The sequence below is a fragment of the Ciconia boyciana genome, chromosome 5 (assembly GCF_034638445.1).
Source record: "Ciconia boyciana chromosome 5, ASM3463844v1, whole genome shotgun sequence".
NCBI lineage: Eukaryota > Metazoa > Chordata > Aves > Ciconiiformes > Ciconiidae > Ciconia > Ciconia boyciana.
Genome location: NC_132938.1, coordinates 2,072,318 through 2,091,297, shown reverse-complemented (window position 1 = coordinate 2,091,297; position 18,980 = coordinate 2,072,318). Strand labels below are relative to the sequence as shown.

At 58.4% G+C, this 18,980-nt stretch overlaps 1 protein-coding gene across 4 annotated transcripts in view; it reads left to right on the top strand.

Annotated features, from left to right (window-relative positions):
- Nucleotides 1-3,933: 3,933 nt before the first annotated feature.
- RAB11FIP5 (RAB11 family interacting protein 5) overlaps nt 3,934-18,980 on the top strand; it is a 42,599-nt gene continuing 27,552 nt past the window's right edge. For all 4 annotated transcript variants that reach the window (XR_012042816.1, XM_072863266.1, XM_072863263.1 and 1 more), the window contains exon 1: nt 3,934-4,456. Coding sequence is in view for 3 of the 4 variants with exons in the window: in XM_072863266.1 (XP_072719367.1) it covers nt 4,071-4,456 (386 nt within the window). In the remaining variant the exon portion in view is untranslated. The remainder of the gene's footprint in view (nt 4,457-18,980) is intronic.

Here is an 18,980-nt window from a genome sequence, read left to right as displayed (position 1 = left end):
CACGCATGTGCGAGCACATGTATGCACACACATGCACATCCCTGCAGGTGCTTGCACATGCTTGCACACGCATGCACATCCATGCAGGTGCTTGCACACGCTTGCACACGCATGCACATCCATGCAGGTGCTTGCAGATGCTTTGCACACGCATGCACATCCATGCAGGTGCTTGCACACGCTTGCACACACATGCACATCCATGCAAGTCCATGCACATGCTTGCACACACATGCACATCGATGCAGGTGCTTGCACATGCTTGCACACGCATGCACATCCATGCAAGTGCATGCACATGCTTGCACACGCATGCACATCCATGCAAGTGCATGCACATGCTTTGCGCACCCATGCACATCCATGCAGGTGCTTGCACACGCTTGCACACACATGCACATCCATGCAAGTGCATGCACATGCTTGCACATACATGCACATCCATGCACATGCTTGCAGATGCTTTGCACACGCATGCACATCCATGCACATGCTTGCACACGCATGCACATCCATGCAGGTGCTTGCAGATGCTTTGCACACGCATGCACATCCATGCAGGTGCTTGCACACGCTTGCACACGCTTGCACACACGCGCATCTTGGGAGGGGGTAACAGGGAAGAGCACGGGAAACGCCGGTAACGGAGGGGCCCGGGGCGGGTGCAGCGGGATGTCGGGGCACACAAACGTGTCGCCCCTCTTTCAGGCTCGCCCTGGCGCGGGGGACATGTCGCGACACTCGTGGTGACCCCAGCCTGCGACGTGTCCAGGCTCCACACCCCGCCCGGTGTGCGGCCCGGTGCAGGAACGGCCCGGTACGCGGCCCGGTGCACCGTGCGGCGCGTGCTCCACCCTGCGGTGCCGTTACACGCCCCCCCCGTTACACGCCCCCCCCGTTACACGCCCATCCCCGTTACACGCCCATCCCCGTTACACGCCCACCCGTTACACGCCCCCCGTTACACACCCCCCCCGTTACAATCCCATCCCCGTTACACGCCCCCGTTACACGCCCCCGTTACACGCCCCTCCCGTTACACGCCCCCGTTACAATCCCATCCCCGTTACACGCCCCCGTTACACGCCCCCGTTACACGCCCATCCCCGTTACACGCCCCGTTACACGCCCCCCGTTATACGCCCCCGTTACACGCCCCCGTTACACGCCCATCCCCGTTACACGCCCCCGTTACACGCCCCCTGTTACACACCCCCTGTTACACGCCCATCCCCGTTACACGCCCCCCGTTACACACCCCTCCCGTTACACGCCCCCTGTTACACGCCCCCTGTTACACGTCCTCCCGTTACACGCCCCCGTTACACGCCCCTCCCTGTTACACGCCCCCGTTACACGCCCCTCCTGTTACACGTCCTCCCGTTACACGCCCCCGTTACACGCCCCCGTTACAATCCCATCCCCGTTACACGCCCCCGTTACACGCCCCCGTTACATGCCCCTCCCGTTACACGCCCCCGTTACAATCCCATCCCCGTTACACGCCCTCCCGTTACACGCCCATCCCCGTTACACGCCCCCGTTACAATCCCATCCCCGTTACACGCCCATCCCCGTTACACGCCCCCGTTACACGCCCATCCCCGTTACACGCCCCCGTTACACGCCCCCGTTACACGCCCATCCCCGTTACACGCCCCCCCCGTTACACGCCCATCCTCGTTACACGCCTCCCGTTACACGCCCATCCCCGTTACACGCCCCCGTTACACGCCCATCCCCGTTACACGCCCCCCGTTACACGCCCATCCCCGTTACACGCCCCCGTTACACGCCCCCCGTTACACACCCCCGTTACACGCCCCTCCCGTTACACGCCCCCGTTACAATCCCATCCCCGTTACACGCCCCCCGTTACACGCCCCCGTTACACGCCCATCCCCGTTACACGCCCCCGTTACACGCCCCCGTTATACGCCCCCGTTACACGCCCCCGTTACACGCCCATCCCCGTTACACGCCCCCGTTACACGCCCCCGTTACACACCCCCGTTACACGCCCATCCCCGTTACACGCCCCCGTTACACACCCCTCCCGTTACACGCCCCCGTTACACGCCCCCCGTTACACGTCCTCCCGTTACACGCCCCCGTTACACGCCCCTCCCGTTACACGCCCCCGTTACACGCCTCCCGTTACACGTCCTCCCGTTACACGCCCCCGTTACACGCCCCCGTTACAATCCCATCCCCGTTACACGCCCATCCCCGTTACACGCCCCCCTGTTACACGCCCCCGTTACAATCCCATCCCCGTTACACGCCCATCCCCGTTACACGCCCCCCGTTACACGCTCATCCCCGTTACACGCCCCCGTTACACGCCCCCCCGTTACACGCCCATCCCCGTTACACGCCCCCCCGTTACACGCCCATCCTCGTTACACGCCCCTCCCGTTACACGCCCATCCCCGTTACACGCCCCCGTTACACGCCCCCGTTACACACCCCGTTACACGCCCCTCCCGTTACACGCCCCCGTTACAATCCCATCCCCGTTACACGCCCCCGTTACACGCCCCCGTTACACGCCCATCCCCGTTACACACCCCCGTTACACGCCCCCCGTTATACGCCCCCGTTACACGCCCCCGTTACACGCCCATCCCCGTTACACGCCCCCGTTACACGCCCCCGTTACACGCCCCTCCCGTTACACGCCCCTCCCGTTACACGCCCCTCCCGTTGCACACCCCTCCCGTTACACGCCCATCCCCGTTACACGCCCCCGTTACACGCCCCCGTTACACGCCCATCCCCGTTACACGCCCCCGTTACACGCCCCCGTTATACGCCCCCGTTACACGCCCTCCCGTTACACGCCCATCCCCGTTACACGCCCATCCCCGTTACACGTCCCCCGTTACACGCCCCCGTTACACGCCCCCGTTACACGCCCATCCCCGTTACACGCCCCCGTTACACGTCCCCCGTTACAATCCCATCCCCGTTACACGCCCATCCCGTTACACGCCCCTCCCGTTACACGTCCCCCGTTACAATCCCATCCCCGTTACACGCCCATCCTCGTTACACGCCCCCGTTACACGCCCCCTTACACGCCCCCGTTACACGCCCCCGTTACACGCCCCCGTTACACGCCCATCCCCGTTACACGCCCCCGTTACACGCCCCCGTTACAATCCCATCCCCGTTACACGCCCATCCCCGTTACACGCCCCTCCCGTTACACGCCCCCCCGTTACACGCCCCTCCCGTTACACGCCCTCCCGTTGCACACCCCTCCCGTTACACGCCCATCCCCGTTACACGCCCCCGTTACAATCCCATCCCCGTTACACGCCCCCCCGTTACACGCCCCTCCCGTTACACGCCCCCGTTACAATCCCATCCCCGTTACACGCCCCCGTTACACGCCCCCCGTTACACGTCCCCCGTTACACGCCCCCCGTTACACGCCCTCCCGTTACACACCCCTCCCGTTACACACCCCCGTTACAATCCCATCCCCGTTACACGCCCCCCGTTACACGCCCCCCGTTACACGCCCCCGTTACAATCCCATCCCCGTTACACGCTCCCCGTTACACGCCCCCCGTTACACGCCCCCGTTACACGCCCCCCCGTTACACACCCCTCCCGTTACACGCCCCCCCCGTACACGCCCCCCCCGTTACACGCCCCTCCCGTTGCACACCCCGCCCCGCCCGCCCGGTGCACGCCCCCGGTGCCCCGCCCCTGCACGCGCCGCCGCGCACCGCCCCCCGTCGACGCCGCCGGTCCGGGGGGGAGGGGCGTCGCCGGGGGCGGAGTGGGGCGTGGCCGCGGGGCTGAGGGGCGGTGCTACGGCAGGGCGCGGGGGCGGGGTTAGAGCTGCGCGGGGTTTGGGGCGGGGAGGGGGCGGGGTTAGAGCCGGGCGGGGGCGGGGCTTGCGGTGGGGCGGGGCGGCCGGTGGCGCTCGCGCTGCGGCCCGGCTGCGGCAGCGGCGGCGGCGGCGGCGGAGCGAGGCCCGGCCCGGTCCGGCCTGGCCCGGTCCGGTCCGGTTCTGTCCGGTTCAGCCCGGCCCGGCGCCTCCTCAGCGTCCCGCCATGGCGCTGCTGCGGGCGGCCGCACTTCCCGCTGAGGGGTCTCCGGCCTGGCTGCCCACCCACGTCCAGGTGACGGTGGTGCAGGCCCGCGGGCTGCGGTGCAAGGGCGGCGGCAAGCCGGGCACCAGCGACGCCTACACCATCATCCAGCTGGGCCGCGAGAAGTACAGCACGACGGTGGCCGAGAAGAGCACCGGCAACCCCGAATGGCGGGAGGAGTGCACCTTCGAGCTGCCCCCCGAGCTGGGTGCCCCGGCGGGCCCGGCCCGGGCTGGCCTGGTGCTCACCGTCATGCACCGGGCCCTGGTGGGCATGGACCGCTTCCTGGGCCAGGCCCTGGTGCCCCTGGAGCCCGCCCTGCAGCAGGGTCGTGCGCCCGACGAGCGGTGAGTGAGTCCCGCCGGGCATCGCCCGACGCCCATGGGGGCAGAGCAGGGGAGGCCTCCGGGATGGGCGTCACGGGGTCCCTGCGTGCCCCAGGATGGGTGTCACGGGTCCGTGTGAGCCCCAGGAAGGGCATCGCAGTGGATGGGGTGCCGTGGGGTCCGTGTGTGCCCCAGGAAGGGCACTGCAGGAGATAGGGTGTGGTAAGGTCCATGCGTGCCCCAGGGAAAGGGCTTTGCAAGACGTAGGGCATCGTAGGGTCCCTGCGTACCCCGGGGAGGGACAGGGAATCATGGGGACCGTGCGCGCCCCAGGAAGGGCGTTGTGGGAGGTCATCCACCATCACAGGGGCTGTGCATGCCCCAAGAAGGGTGTCATGGGGGACGACGGGGCATCGCAGGGTCCATGGGTGCCCTGGGAAGGGTGTCACAGAGGATGGGGTGGCATGGGCTCCGTGTATGACTCGGGAAGGGTGTCACAGAGGATGGGGTGGCATGGGCTCCGTGTATGACTCAGGAAGGGCATCACAGGATACAGGGTATCGCAGGACCCGTGGATGCTCTGGGAAGGGCATCACGGGGGATAGGTCGTCATGTGTGCTCCAGGAAGGGTGTTGTGGAGGATGGGGTGTCTCGGGGTCCCTCCAGCCCCCAGGAAGGGAGTGGTGCAGGACAAGGCATCACGGGATCCTTCCTCCCCCTGGGCAGGGGATCCCGGGGGGACAGGGTGCCACGAGGTCTCTCCGCATCCCGGGAGGGTCCCCCCGGGGTCTGCCACTCCTGGGAAGCCGTGGCACAGATACTCGCGGTGGTTTGTCCTTCCGAGGGCTGCGGCGGCGTTGCAGCCACCACCAGCTCGGTGGGGCTGTCGACACGACCTGGTTTGTTGTGGTGCTGCTGCAGGAGGGTCCCCCAGTTCAGGGGACCGAACCCTAGCCCTGTGTTCCCTCCAGCATAAATCCCTGCGTGGGGGGGATTTGCTGTTCTTCCTCCTTCCCCCAGAAGGGTTTAAAACAATAATAATGTTTTCTAGCCTTTGCCAAGCAGAGAAACACAGGAATGTGGATGAAATTCCTTTAGGGAAGAAGTTTTTTGAGCTTTGCTCCACGCAGACCTGGCTGGGCTGCTGTGCACCTCCGGGAGCGTCCCCGCTGCTCGCTGGCTCCCCGGACCCTGGGAATTTGGCTGGCTCGCTGCCCGAAGCTGCAGGCTTGGAGAGGAGCCTCCCTCACTCCCCTACCCAGGGCACGGCCGGGGAGGCAGTGGAGGGAGCGCCAGGGCTTGGCAGACGGCGCAGCCTCGCTCCCAGAGAGCAGGATTAGTGTGAAAAATAGTCGGAAAAACTTTTCCTGTGGAGAAACGCGGCTCGTTTGCATCTGCAGCCCGTGGAGACTCCTGCTTGCCCTAAAATGGGAGCGTGGGCACAGAGGAAAAGTGACTAACCCCGGAGTTAGTGTCTGAGTGTTTCCCCCCCGGTGTTTATTTTGCTTTTATTAGCGCTGCCTGGAGAATGGGCGGCGGCGGAGGAGCTGCATCTGAATTCTTCAGGCCTAATTCAAACCAGCATCGTGCGCAGACTTCAGAGCAAGCGAGCCGATCCGTGGCCTTTTGGGCATGCCAGGAGAGACGTGTTGTTTTGGCATGGGAGGATGTGAAATAACTTTCCGTCCTCTTTGCGGTTTGGGTAGCGAGCCCTGCGCCGGGAGCCGGGGTGGGAGCCGTGTCTCGAGGAAAGCCACGCTCCTGTTAGCAGAAGTTTATGAAGCTGCGCAAAGCAGGGGGCCCTGTGACAGTCCTGTGAAGGTTTCGGGAGGCTGAGCCTGTGGTTTCATCTCAAAGGTCTCGACGTCAGGGGCTGTTAATCCCATGGGTGCAACGTCCACCGCGGCTGAACCCCGTGCTGCCTGTTATGGCTGCCGGTCACCCTGGCCGCACCGTTACTGCAGCCCAAGGAGGGGATCTGGGCTGTGAGGCAGGAGATCCCCAGGATCTTTGCTGTCCGTCTCCCTCCCTTCCTGTAGCTTCTCTTGCATAAGGAAAATTAACTTCCCCTTGCGCCGTTCAGGATCACAAGAGCTTTTAAGGCTCTTTATCTTCGCCCGTGGCCCCCGGTGATGGAAGTGAGCACAGAAAACGTGACGGAGAGCTCTTGCCCTGCGTCCCGAGCATCTCCGTTTGCTCAAGCCCCTGAGCTGGAAGGTGTCTCGAGGGTGGGTGGCAGGTCCGCAGCGTGGAAGGGGCTGCACCTTGTTTTGGAGGGGGGTCCCAAGTGCTGGAGCCTGTCCAGCTGGTGGGAGAAGGGTTGGGGGAAGCCTCGGGGGTCTCGCTCTGCGAGCCGCGTAAGCTTCCAACCAACTTTGACGTCTGGTTCAGTCCCATTGCAAACGACTTTGTTTACGAGGAAATTTTAGTCCCAGATTAAAAAATAGCAAAACAAAGACAAGGCTCCCCCTCTCCGGGACTGCACCGCATAGCACACCCAGGCCTGTGCAGCGGAGATAACCAGCGGCCCCCGAGCGAGGGATGTATAAGTTGAGCCTCTGCCATACGCTGGTTTTTATGGACCCCATCTGTGGTCCTTGCTCTTGGGCATAAAACTGCTGCCAGCTGGAATGGGACCCCGCTTAAAAAAAGGCCTTGATTGTCAGCGTGTTGACCTTGCTCTCATTTTCCTGCTGATTTTTGTTGAAAGGAAACTTTACCGGCAATGATTTTTATACTTGTTTTCAGCTTGATGGAAAACCTTCCGTCAAACTTGGACTCTTCTCCAGGAACAAGCCGTCAGCCGGCGTCCAGGGGTGTTTATGAGCTGCCTTGTTCAGCCGAACGTCTCGGTCGTTTTGCCTGCAAGAAAATCAACTCTTGGATTTGGCCTTTTTGGGCATCCCGAGGCTTGTCCCACGCTCAGCCAGCTCCAAGGCCTGGGATTGGCAAGCAAAGCAACAGTGCCGAGCATCATTTCTCCCTTCCCACTTGAGCCGTGTAGTGCTTTTATTTTTCATGCATGCCTTTTACTGCCCTGTTGAGCCTGATGTGCGTCTCTGGACGCAGTACCTTTGCATTAGGAAAACCCTTTGCCGTGGCCCTGCCTAGGCAAGATGTTCCTGGTCCTCACCTCTCCCTCTCCCATGACCTGGTCGCTGCAGCTCTCTGTCCTGCCTCATTTTTTGGGAGCCCAAAGCCCGGTGCTGCTGGTAGGATGAGGCTGTGCAATAAAAGTGCTTGTATACCGGCATGGTGACCATCACCGTGTCCGACTGTAACAGTCTGCTGGTGGGTCCTCGAGCGCTGCCGGCTCGGCACAGGCACGGGGGGAGACGTGGTAGTTCGGCAGGTAAAGAGTGGTGTGGTCAGTCCCTCCAAAACGAGGGCTCAGCCCAGGAGGAGAGGGTTTTTTTCTGTACTCACGAGGCAGCTATTGCTTCTGCTTCCTGACATCCAGGAAATGCCGTTGCAGTCCCCTGCGGGGGCTCATCCTGCCTTCCCTGCGGTGTGGCAGTGAGCCGGGGAGCGTTACCTCCACCTCCATCCCCATCAACGCAGCATCTGGGGAGGGTGGAAAAGGCTCCAGCGAGATGAGAGCTTCGATCCGACACCCGTCAGGCTGTGTTTTCCCCTTGGCCAATGTGGTCTGTTGGGTGGGTGGTATGGCGGGGGCTTGGTGTTGGGGAGGACAGGAGGTGCACAGGAACTCCTGCGGGGTTGGACCTTGGACCTCACTGCTTGGGGGCCTGAAAGGACCTTGATTTTGCTCCATTGGCTGTGAGGCCGATGGTGGGGAGGGGTAGCGGGCACCCAAGGTTTCCTGGGCTGGGTAAAGAAAAAACATAATTGTCATTACCTCCTTTCTCCCCCTTTGAAATCTCATTTTCATTTGCTTTCTTTCCCTAAGACCTCCGAGCCCCTCGCAAATGGGAAAGGTTAAAGCCGTGAGCCTTCCAGGGTGAAGCTCTGCTGGCCGTGCAAACACCGGACTGCCGGAGCTTGGTCTCCGGAGAGCAAAATTCAGGGCTTGGCAGCACTGGGATCCTGTGGGTAAGGGGACAGTAAGTGTAGCAGAGGAGTCGTGGTTCCTGGCTCTGGTGTTTTCCTGCAGTGACTTGCAGTTGCTTGCTGGCTGCTGCCTCGGACAAGGAGCAACAGCAGCGAGCGGCCTTTGGTGTCTCTGCAACAGGGAACTTGTCTTGCAGAGTTGTTACCCGTGCAAAATTACCCCAGCTCCAAATTCCCCAAAGCCCTCCCTGCTGCAGTTCCCTTTACTCGTTCCCATCCCTCCCCAGCTGTGGAGGGGCTGGTTGCTTGGAGGGGTCTGGGCTTGTGTGCAGCCCTTCGCCTGGGCAGCCACAGCGTCTCCGCCCTGGGAGCAGGAACGAGACACTCTCCTTCTTGCTCTCCATCAGCAAAGAAGCTACTCGGGGTACAAAACCTTTCCTCTGGGTGCTAAACTTTTCCAGCTGAAGTCCTTGAGGCCACCGGGGCTTCTCTCCTCCATGTCTTGATGGAGCTCAGGTCTGGGGCAAGGCTCAGTGGAAAAGAGATGGGGATTTCCTTGGGCTTGCGGGGAAGATGTCGCGGAGCCGAGCCAAGATGGCTGGCAGAGCCGGTTGGAGAAGGAGCTTGTCAGCCCCATCGCTGCCTGCAGCTGCGTGGCTTGGCACGGGGAGGGAGAAGCAGCATGGCTGGGGGGGAAGGAACAGACTGAGATGAAGGTGGCTCAGGTGGACATTGCTCTGAATTTGCTTTGGCTCTGGGGTGACCGAGAAGCCCTCCGGGAGTTCACATCATCACCCTGTCCACTCAGCAGCAAAGCAGCGTGGGAACCTCGGAGGGGCGAGAAGCATCCTTGGAGCCAAGGGACAGTCCCCGAATCCCTGCCAGGGCTCCCTGTCTGTTGGTCCTTCCTGAGCTAAGCCCCACATCAGGCACTTTTCCTTTCCCCTTGCTGGTTGTACCCATCAAATCCCCTCCTTGCTGTGATGAGAGCGGATGGGTAACATGCTTTCTGTGCCACTGTCCTTGTGTTTCCCCCAGGCACGGACCCCCTCTCATCTCCACCGCCAACCCTTCTGGACTGCTGTCAGCCCATGGCGTGCTTGTGGCCGTCGCCCTCCCTCGTTAAATTAAAATCAGTGGAGATCATTAGCAGCAGAGCACACTCTGTGGCCTGCGGGCTCTTGGCTGTGGCATCTCTCGGATGCGGTGGTTTGCGCTCGTTGCTGTTCCCACTGTGGCCTTGGCTTCTGGCTGCATCTCCTAGGGGAGATTTTCACACCCAGGGTCAGAGCTCACTTTCTGCTCCCTATCAGGCGTGAGCCGAGGCCAAATTGCTGCAGCCGTGTCCTTTGCACATCTGTCCTTAAGCCTAGGAGAGGAAGAGACCTTGGAGCTGGGCGGAGAGGAAATAGCCGCTCCGTGATAGTTTTGGGATGGAAAGTTTTAATACGAGGGCAAAGAGAGCCCTCTTCCCCAGGGGCCGTGATCGGAGGCGCCCGGCAAGGCTGGCGAAGGTCTCCGGCATGGCTAAGAGCAGCGGTGAGCTCTTTGGACGCCCTGGGCTGTGATGAAATCCTTGTTTTGGGGCTGGAAAGGCAGCTCTGAGGGGTTATTGCATCTCAGCCAAGCCAGGAAACGCCCTGCTGTGTCGAAATGCTGCCCGAGCAGGGGGAGGAGAGGGTTAGTCTGCCAAAACTCAGGTCGAGATGCTCTCTGCGCTGCTGGAGGAAAGGCTGGGCAGGAGGGAGGAAAGGCTGGGCAGGAGGCAGCCAGGCCTTGGGATAGGGACCTTGGTGTCCAGCTTGTCCTGGGCAAGCATTTGCCCCTAGCTGGGAGCCCACAGGGAAGGCACTGAGGCGCTGAGATGATGGTGACGCTGCTTATGAAATGGTGGCAGGGCTTAATTTTGCTTCTACCTGCTCAGTTAACCCTGTTTTCACCCAGTTGCTGAGGTCGGTTTAAGAGGTTTAAGGCCCTCGCTCTGTTCTGCTCTGGGAAGGCTCTGCTTTGGTTGTTTTTAAAAGATGTTTGAGGAGTTTGATCCCAACTTTGCAACTCTGGCATGTTGGGTTTGGACTGTCAGTGGCTGACAGCGCTGGCCTGTCACCCTCCATCATCTTAAAAACCAAAAAGCTGCAGATTCAGGCTTCTTTCTCTGTTTCACGCTAATCTGCAGAGCCCTAACTGCCTCCAGCTGTCTTTTTCCCTTAGCAGCTGCAGAAAAACCCGCAGCCAGCCCAGAAAACACCTCGAACCTGTTGGTACAAAACTCCAGACGCGGGTGGAGCTGGTGCTATTGCATATGCCAAGTTCAGCTAGCGCTCACGTCGTGCTTCGGGAACCTCGCCACCTTGGTTCATCTTTCCAAGGTGACTCCCTCCCTTCCCTACAGAGTCTGGCAAAATATTTTGTGCCAGTCCTTCCTCTTTGGTGACCAGGAAGGCAGGGTGGGCTCTGCTCACCGCTCTTCTCGCCCTCCAAGGTGCCGTGTTGTCACGCTGGGTTGAGCTGGATGGCTCAAAGGCAGCGTCCGCAGCAGGAGAGGAGTTTTTGGGTGATGCTCTTCGTGGTTCCTGGGGGAATCTGCTCGATTGTACCATTGCCCCAGAGGAGAGCATCTGCGGGCACCCTCAGCTGCACCCCGGCAGCATGGTCCCTTGGAGCGATGTGTCACAACTCAGGGGTCTGCTGGAGACACCCCCCTTCTTTGTCACTGTCCCGGAGGGAGAGCATCTGTTGGGGCAGAGAGTGTGTCCGTGCCGGGGCTGTTGCCAGGGCAGAGTCTAGACAGGGTTATTCTGCCTGTCCGCTGTAGCTGACTCGTGAATGCACTTATGTAGGCGCCTGTGCAAAGGGAAAACAGCCTCCTTGTCCCAAGTAACCCTGTAGGCTCTGGGTGCTCTGGTGTCGTCTCGCCTGTTGAAATCCTCTTGCTCTGGACGCTGTTCTGTTGCAGGTGTGCTGGCACGGGCTGCTACCTCTGCACGGCTGCTGCACGGGGCTTTCTTGACAATTGGAGTCCAAAAAAGACCTTGCATCCTTTCTGCATGCAGTCTGTCGAGTGAAAATGGCTTTAAAACCTTTGCTGCTGCCTCTCTTCCTGCCCCGGGGCTTGTTGGAGCCTGTGCTCGGCAAAGGTGTGCAAATAACTGCCATGGGAATTTGCTTTCTTTGTCAGAAGCTTGGCTGGGGACACGGGGTTTGGGTTTCCAATGGGACGGCCTTTTCAGCCCAGGCTGGGGGTTTGGGAGCCCCATCCCCGGAGCAGCATCCCACGGCCTCCCCAGCTCTGTGTTTCCAGCACGTGGGTCTCTGCTGGCAAGTCCACCGAGGGTAAAGGGGTGTGTAATTAGAGCAACCCGCTGCTGGGTTTAAGATTCGTTCCTTTTTCCCTTTTTCCCCCTTTTTCACATGCGTGACTCATGCCCGAGAGCGGGTTGCAGCGTCTGTTGATGCGATGAATGAACAATCAGTGCGTGACCTCTTGCCGAAGCGGGTGTAGCTGGTGTATTAAGCTGCGTGAAGCCCTTGGGATTGGTTTCCCCTTTGGAGGACAGGCTCTGCGTTCCCAAGCCTTGCGTTGCCTCTAGGTACTAGGTTCTCCACGCAAGCCCTGCCGTGATGCTCTTCCCATTTGGAAGCGGGAAAGGATTTACAGCAAAAGTGTTTTTCCTGCCCATCCCATGCACGTTGAGTTGTGCATGAAGTAGCTCCCCAGAAGCAGGCGCACTGGGGGAACCTGCGGAGCAGCTCCTCGCTGTCGGTCGTGCTTTGCAATCCTGCAAAGTCAGCTCGGGGCTGTTTTTTTTTTTTTTTTTTTTTTTTTAACTTTTCTTTGTGCCCTTGGTGTCTTGTGCATTGGGTCAGCAGATCACCAGCGCTGCCTCCTCTCCCATCCTCACACGGGGACCTCGTCCCCCAGTCTCACTATGTCCAGGCAGCACTGGCCCGGCAGTTCAGGTCATTCGGTGACCACAAACGTGGTTTATTGGCTTGTTTGCAACTTGGAGGACGCAAACCTTGGGTGTTCTGGAGTGTAAGCGGATAAATATAGCTGAAGAGATCACTTTCTGTCTCCTGCTATTACTATCTCCATTCATAAATGTTTCATGCTCCGTTTTACAGCTCCTTAAATCTTTCCTCCTTTCCTCTCCTACCTGTCCATCCTGTGCTAGAGAGGGGAAATCTTCTTAGCCTAAATTGATTTGGGATTAAGTTACCCGTCCTTGCTCTCATGCCAGCACTGTCCTGGTGGCTGATAGACACCAGGGATGGAGAAGAGCTACCCTGCTCCTAAAACTGTCCCCCTCCATGCCATCACACACCCCTGCTCGCCTCTGCCAGCCAGCACAGAGGCCGTAGGGGCAGATTTGGGGGCAGTGGCGTGGCTGGGCAGCCATCCTCTGTCTCCTCTGTGTACGGGGTCAAGAAACAGCCTGTCTGGGGGCTCCGCAGGTGTGGGCCACCCCAGTCCCCCCATAGCTAAGGGGAGGTGCCAGGCGGCAGGATCCTGTGGGGCACCGTTCTGGCAGGGATGCAGGAGTGAGGATGCTCAGGACCTTGCTGGGATGGACCTTGTGCATGGAGCACTGAGGTGCTGCAGGATATGTGCATGGAGCACTGAGGTGCTGCAGGATATGTGCCTGGAGCACCAGCTCCGTAGCACAGCCTGGGTGTTGCACCAGGCCTGCCAGTGAGCTGTGGACACAAGCAGGGCTGGGTTTTTTTCCTGCTTTTCATCACGCCTTGCAGGTTTGCAGGCTGTTCCCTGCCATTGAGACCCACTGGAGTGACAATATCTCTGTTCCTGGCCTGCGAGTCGTGAGATGAGCCCTTCAGCAGGGCGTGGATATGGCAGAGCATGGACAGCTTCTCTGTCCCAGCGTGGGTGTGAGTTGGTGGTGGGATTTTCTCATGCGGGTTCCTGGTTGTCCCATGCTTCCATGTTGGCTGCGGTAATACATCGCTTGGAGCACCAGCACTGAGTCCGTACCTCCATCCTCTTGCACCCCTCACCACACACGGCTCCTGCTCTTTGTTTCTGACATCCCATTTAGCCAGCACTCTCTTCAGCAGCTGAGTTGGTTGTGTCAAAGCTGGAACCCATTAGAGGAGCAGGGTTGAGTTGCTTCATTAGCAGTGAGCTGAATTATCTAACGAGCTGTGGGGGGTTGGTTTGTTCAAGTTTGTTTTCGAGCACTTCTCAGAGGAACGTTTGGAGAGATGAACTTCTTCCCACCTCAGCCACTCGAGCCCTTTCTTCCCCATCCGTGGGGGAATCAGCCTGTGTTTATTTTCCATCTGTGCTTTTAGCAGCTTACAGGGATCACCTTGCAAAATAGGCCAGCCAAAACCAACACGAAACGAACCTACGCTGCAGAAAAGCTTCCCAGCACCGGCGGGGGAAGCTGTATCAAAAACACGAAGCCAGACAAAAAGCACAAAACTCCCCAGGGTTGGGTTGTTTTCCACCCTACGCTTCCCTTCTTGAGTAGGTGAGCTTCCTCCTGGCCCGATGCGATGTGCGTATTTCTACAGGGCTGCTTCAGCCCTTGTCTCACCGAAATGCCTCTTTGCTGTCCGTGCTGTGCCCATCGAGGGGGGGTCATGCCAGGAGGAGCCGTGCCCCTTCTGCTAACATTCGTGTTTTCCCTGGATTGCCTTTCCTGCACTCCGTCAGTGTAGGGGCCCAAATAGTCTTTAATTAAAGACTTGGGGCTCTTCTCGTAAGCCAGGCTGACCTTGTTGCAGGGATGAATCAGCAGTAAATGACAGGCTGGTGCGGTCAGGGAAGAAGCATTGGCTCCGCGTTGGCCCGTCTCTTGCTCCGTACTGCAGCTCGGGCAGCTGAATTGTGCGGGGCAGGAGCATTTCTGCTCAGTTTGAGGCGAACCTCGACCACCCTGACAACGCTGAGTGGTTTTGGGAGGCTTTTGGGAAGCACCTGATGGCTGAAGTGCTCTAGAAGTGCTCCAGAAATGCTCCAGCTGTGCATCCTTCCCCATGTGCATCCATGGACACCACGAGTCACTAAGGGACTTAACCACCCAAGGAAGCTCTCTTGAACTCGCCGCTGGTAAAGCACTGGGACCAGTCCAAGAACGAAACTGAAGAACCATTGCTGAAGGTACCCGGGGTGCGTTGGACAGGTCTGTTGGGGCGAGGTAGGTCCAGCTGAGCTGGAGGATGGATGGGGATCTCTTGGGGACCCAAACCGGACCCATGGGAGAGCAAAGGTGGTCCTCCTTGGAAGGACCCACGTCCTCCCTGAAAGTAGGGCAGGATGGTGCCCTGATGATGCATGTGGCATCTCTAAGGGCCGTGTTGCGTGCGCTGCCCTGCTCACCTGATCTCGTCCTGGTGTTGCTGGGCTTGGATCACCCCAGGGCTTCGGGATGCCAACCTGTGAAGCTGCTGACAGGTTGGGGGCTTCGGCTTTGTGTTTGGTTTTGTGCTGAAGGAGTTGCTTGATCGGGCGGGGGGGGACGTGGAAGGCACAAGGTGACAAAAGCCTCGGATCACGGTCAGCGTTGCCTTTCTATTAAGGGTTGGCTCTGTGTCCTCCTGGTCATCCCAGCAGCTTGTTTTCCCATCCTAGGAGGTGCTGGGGCAGCCCACGCAGACCAGGTGTCTCAAAGCCAAACGAGTTTTCTCATCGATGGGGAGAAAATACCGCCCAAGCATTTTCCCCCTGTAGCTCGGATACCCAACGCAAGGTTTCTAGGAGCGGGGGCTCCCCGTGCCCCCCATAAATGGTCACCTGCAGCCCAAGGGCAGACAAAGAGCAGAAGAGGGGGGAGGACACGAACCAGGCGCTGACCCCGAGCAAATCCATCCTGTCAGCATCCTCCGTGGGGTTGCTTTCCCTCCTTAACAAACAGCTCCTACGCTCTTGTTTCCATGCCAGGGTGTTTTTTCCCTTTGCTCAGCACTAGCTGGCTTTCCGGTATGGGATGCTGCGGGAGGATGAGGGAAAGCACGTGTTTTTTGGGGGCCTGGAGATACAGCAGCGCTTTGTGTTCTGCTCTCCGTACCTCCCTTGCTGCTCCAATTGATCCTGGCAACAGCAAATGTAAAAATAGATGCCGGGCGCTTTCTGCCTTTCCTCCCAAACCTGCCTTTTGGCAGCCGTGCTGCGTGGCTCGCCGTTCTCCTTGACTCTCGGTGGAGGCGAATGAGAGGAGAGAGGAGCCTTTGCACAGGAAAGGTTTTACTGAAACTGTCTGGAGGCAGTTTGGATGTGCTGATTAAACACGGTGACCTAAATGAGCGCGCACAGCCGTGCAGGGGGGCTGGGGAGCCCTCCGGCGTACGTCAGTGCTCACAAGCAGTGTTACTGCGATGGGATGTGAGCTTGCAAACCCCTGGAGCACGTCTCGCTTCCCAGGAGCTGCCCAAGAGCTCGCAGGGGCCTCCAGTTGCTTCCCCTTTCCAGGGCATCTGCAGGGTGTTTTCTGTTTGAGGTTTCCTCTCCCGTCCCTGTGTGCTGGGGCGGCTTGCTGCTTCCTTCCCCCTGCAGAGATCCCCAGGGCCTGGGTGCCCGCCTGCCGCAGCATCCACGGAGGGCAGATCCCGGGGTGATGCCGGGAGAAGCCTTTTGCCTTTGGGAGGATGTGCACCCAGCGTGGTGCAATGCTGCAAGCAGGCACCCGATGCATAGAGGCGCTGGACCCGTGGGGTGTAAGAGGGAAGAATATAGTTTTTGTTGTTGGTTTTTTTTTTTTTTTTAGCAAAAGCTAATTGCCTGAACTTGCAGCTCGCGTCTTCAAGCTGGCTCGAGCTGCATTCCCTGGACGTGTTGCTTTGGAGATGTCTCTGAGCTAGCCTGGCTCTCCATATGGCCAGGACCAAGGTGTCTCAGCAGAAGCACCGCCTTGCTTTGGAGGTGGGCAGTAGCTGATGTGTGGAAAGGGGCAGTTCTCCACGGAGCTGAAGGGCGTTGATACATGACCAGGAGGGTTGGGAAGCTGCAGGTTTCATCCTCTGCTCCGTGTTCAAGGGGGAGACCAGTTTCCAGTTGTAGGGAGCAAGGGAAGGAGCACAGACTCGGGCACCAAGCATGTCTCCTTAGCTAGAGCAATCCTGCTCTCCATCGCTACCAGCTCTGGCACCGGGACTAGACAGCCTGTTTAATTTAATGTTTTTTTAACTCACAAAGTCTATGTCAGGCTGTGACGCCTCCAAACCTTGCTAATAACAGCAGCCTGGGAGTAGGTGGCCAGAGATGGGTGGCTTGTCCTGGATGTCCTGTGCAGCGAGGAGTTGGACCCAAGCTGGTGGCACCAGCCTCAAGAGAGGCCTCCAAAACACCTCCAAGAAGCGGGTCCTTGCAGTCCTCAGTCTCCAGTGCTCGTCATGCTTGGCACGGCTTCCTCGATCTCCCCACGCTCCTCGGTGCCAGCACCTCTTCCGCAGCCTGATTAATATAACCCAGTTAAATTCAGAGCGATTGGTCTGAGCCTGAGCTGTGAAGCCCACAGCTGCTATTTCAGACCTGGAAAAGGGTTTGTACGGGCAGAAGCTGGTTTGTTTTTCCAGGCGTATCATCTAGTCCCATAAAAGAGATCATGTCCCCCTCCGAGGCTTGGGCTTGCGTGGCCCCAATCCAGAAACTCCCCACCCAGGACTTACCTCTGAGGGCAGCTCGTGGAAGAAATGTGGGAAACCAAGGGGCATGGGATGGGGTTAATAGTGAAAAGATGCTGCAGGAGTCTGTGTTTAGCTGGGCTGGGACTTGAAACCCCCCCCAGTCCCGCTCTCCTGCCGCATCCCGGGCGAGGCACTGTTTGCACCTCCTGTTTCCACTGGAACTGATTCATAAAAAAAGAGAAAAATCCAACATGGAACAACTTAATCCTCCCAAACACTCATCTTGTGCCATAAACTTAGAACTCGGCCTAAAAATAGCTCTGTTCCCTGTTTGAGGTGTAGTCCCAACTGCTTGCTGACTGCTGATTAGGTTTTGGGAACCAAAAATAGCTCCTTAATCCAGCACCAGCATAAGCAGAGGTTTTTCCTTGAACGGACGCTTTTTGAAGCAGATCAGGTTTTAAGGTTTGTTCTTTCAAAGGCATCGCCGCCGAGCACCCAGATTAATTTTAATGACCGCAGCATTGTAAGTGATGGGACGGGAGATGCTGAGAGCGTATCCATGTGAGTTGAGCCAGTGCAGGGCTCTTACGGGCTGTTACATCTCATCGTCCTCAGAAGCTCGTGCCTTTCCTTATGTTAATCCACCCAGATTTTCTCTCTATTTTTTTTTTTTTCCATGAGATGACATAAGATATAAAAACTACTTGCAAGAGTTTTTTTTTTTTTTTTTCTTCCTGCTAAATGATTCAGCCCCCAAATCTCTCCTCTCCCAGCTGGCAGGCTGCTGCAGCCCTTCCTGCTTGAACTTCTTCCAGGTCTTGCATCAAACTGAGCAACGTAGTATTTGATGTGCTGTGGCCACAGCCTGTTCCAAGCAGCCTTTTCCTCACCGCTCCTACGGGAAGAGTTTGCCTGACTCGCCTGCTCCTGCTCCCTGCCAGCGGATCAGCCTGTCGGGGTGTCTCTTTGCAGCCGATGACTTGCTGTAAGGGGTTAATGCTGCTTTTTTTCATGTTTTTTTTTCTGCATGCCTGGATATTTTCAAGCTTGAAGCCTGGATACTGAAAATTTTGCAGTGGGCATCGTATGGGGGTGGCATAAGCAAGTGGTAGGAACAGGAATGGGTTCGCTGGGGATTTAACCCCGCATCTGTGTCCAGCAAAGTCCCAGGCACTGTCCCTCCTGCACTTCGGTGGCAGCAGAACTGGATGGTGAAGGACCTGGGTACATCCAGCTGTACACTCCTTTTATTTATCCTGGCATCCCAGCAGGGAGTTAGGGGTTTTGTGCCCCCTTCCCAAGGTACAGCGTAGGCTCCTCAGGCTTTCCAGCTCCTCCCTTCCTCCGAGATGCGATAACTTCCCCAGCAGTAATTCAGAAACTTCTGGAGGACGCGATTCAAGTTTTCTCCTCGCCCTGGTGATTTCAGCGTGGTCACACCCATCTCCATCCCTTCACATTTTCCTTCCCTTTTTTTTCAGTGACTTCACTTTTCAAGTGGATGTAAAACACCACTGGGATTTTTATTTTCTGGGAAATCATTCAGATATTGTTAACCCAGGTCTAGAAATTTCTTCCACCTCCCATTGCTGTGTGTTTCACCCATGAAGCATGTCATGGAGAAATAGCCCTGAACCTACAAATTTCCTTGTGCCTTGTTAAGGGGAATTTTAATACTTTGATCCGGGAGGGATCAGAACTGCCGGGGCAGCGGCTGTGCTGGAGACCCACTCATCCTGCTGCAGCCGCCCCGGGAAGCGGTGCCTGGAACTGGGGCAGAAAGACGGGGCATCTCACGGGAGGAGAAGGGAGTGAAGGACCACTGGGTCGACAGCAGTTTTGGGGAAGAAACAGTTTCCTCATGGCCTGTGTTTCATGTGCCCCACCTGAACGTGGTACCATGGTGAAGTAGAGAACTAGAAGGTGCCTCTGAGCATCTCTT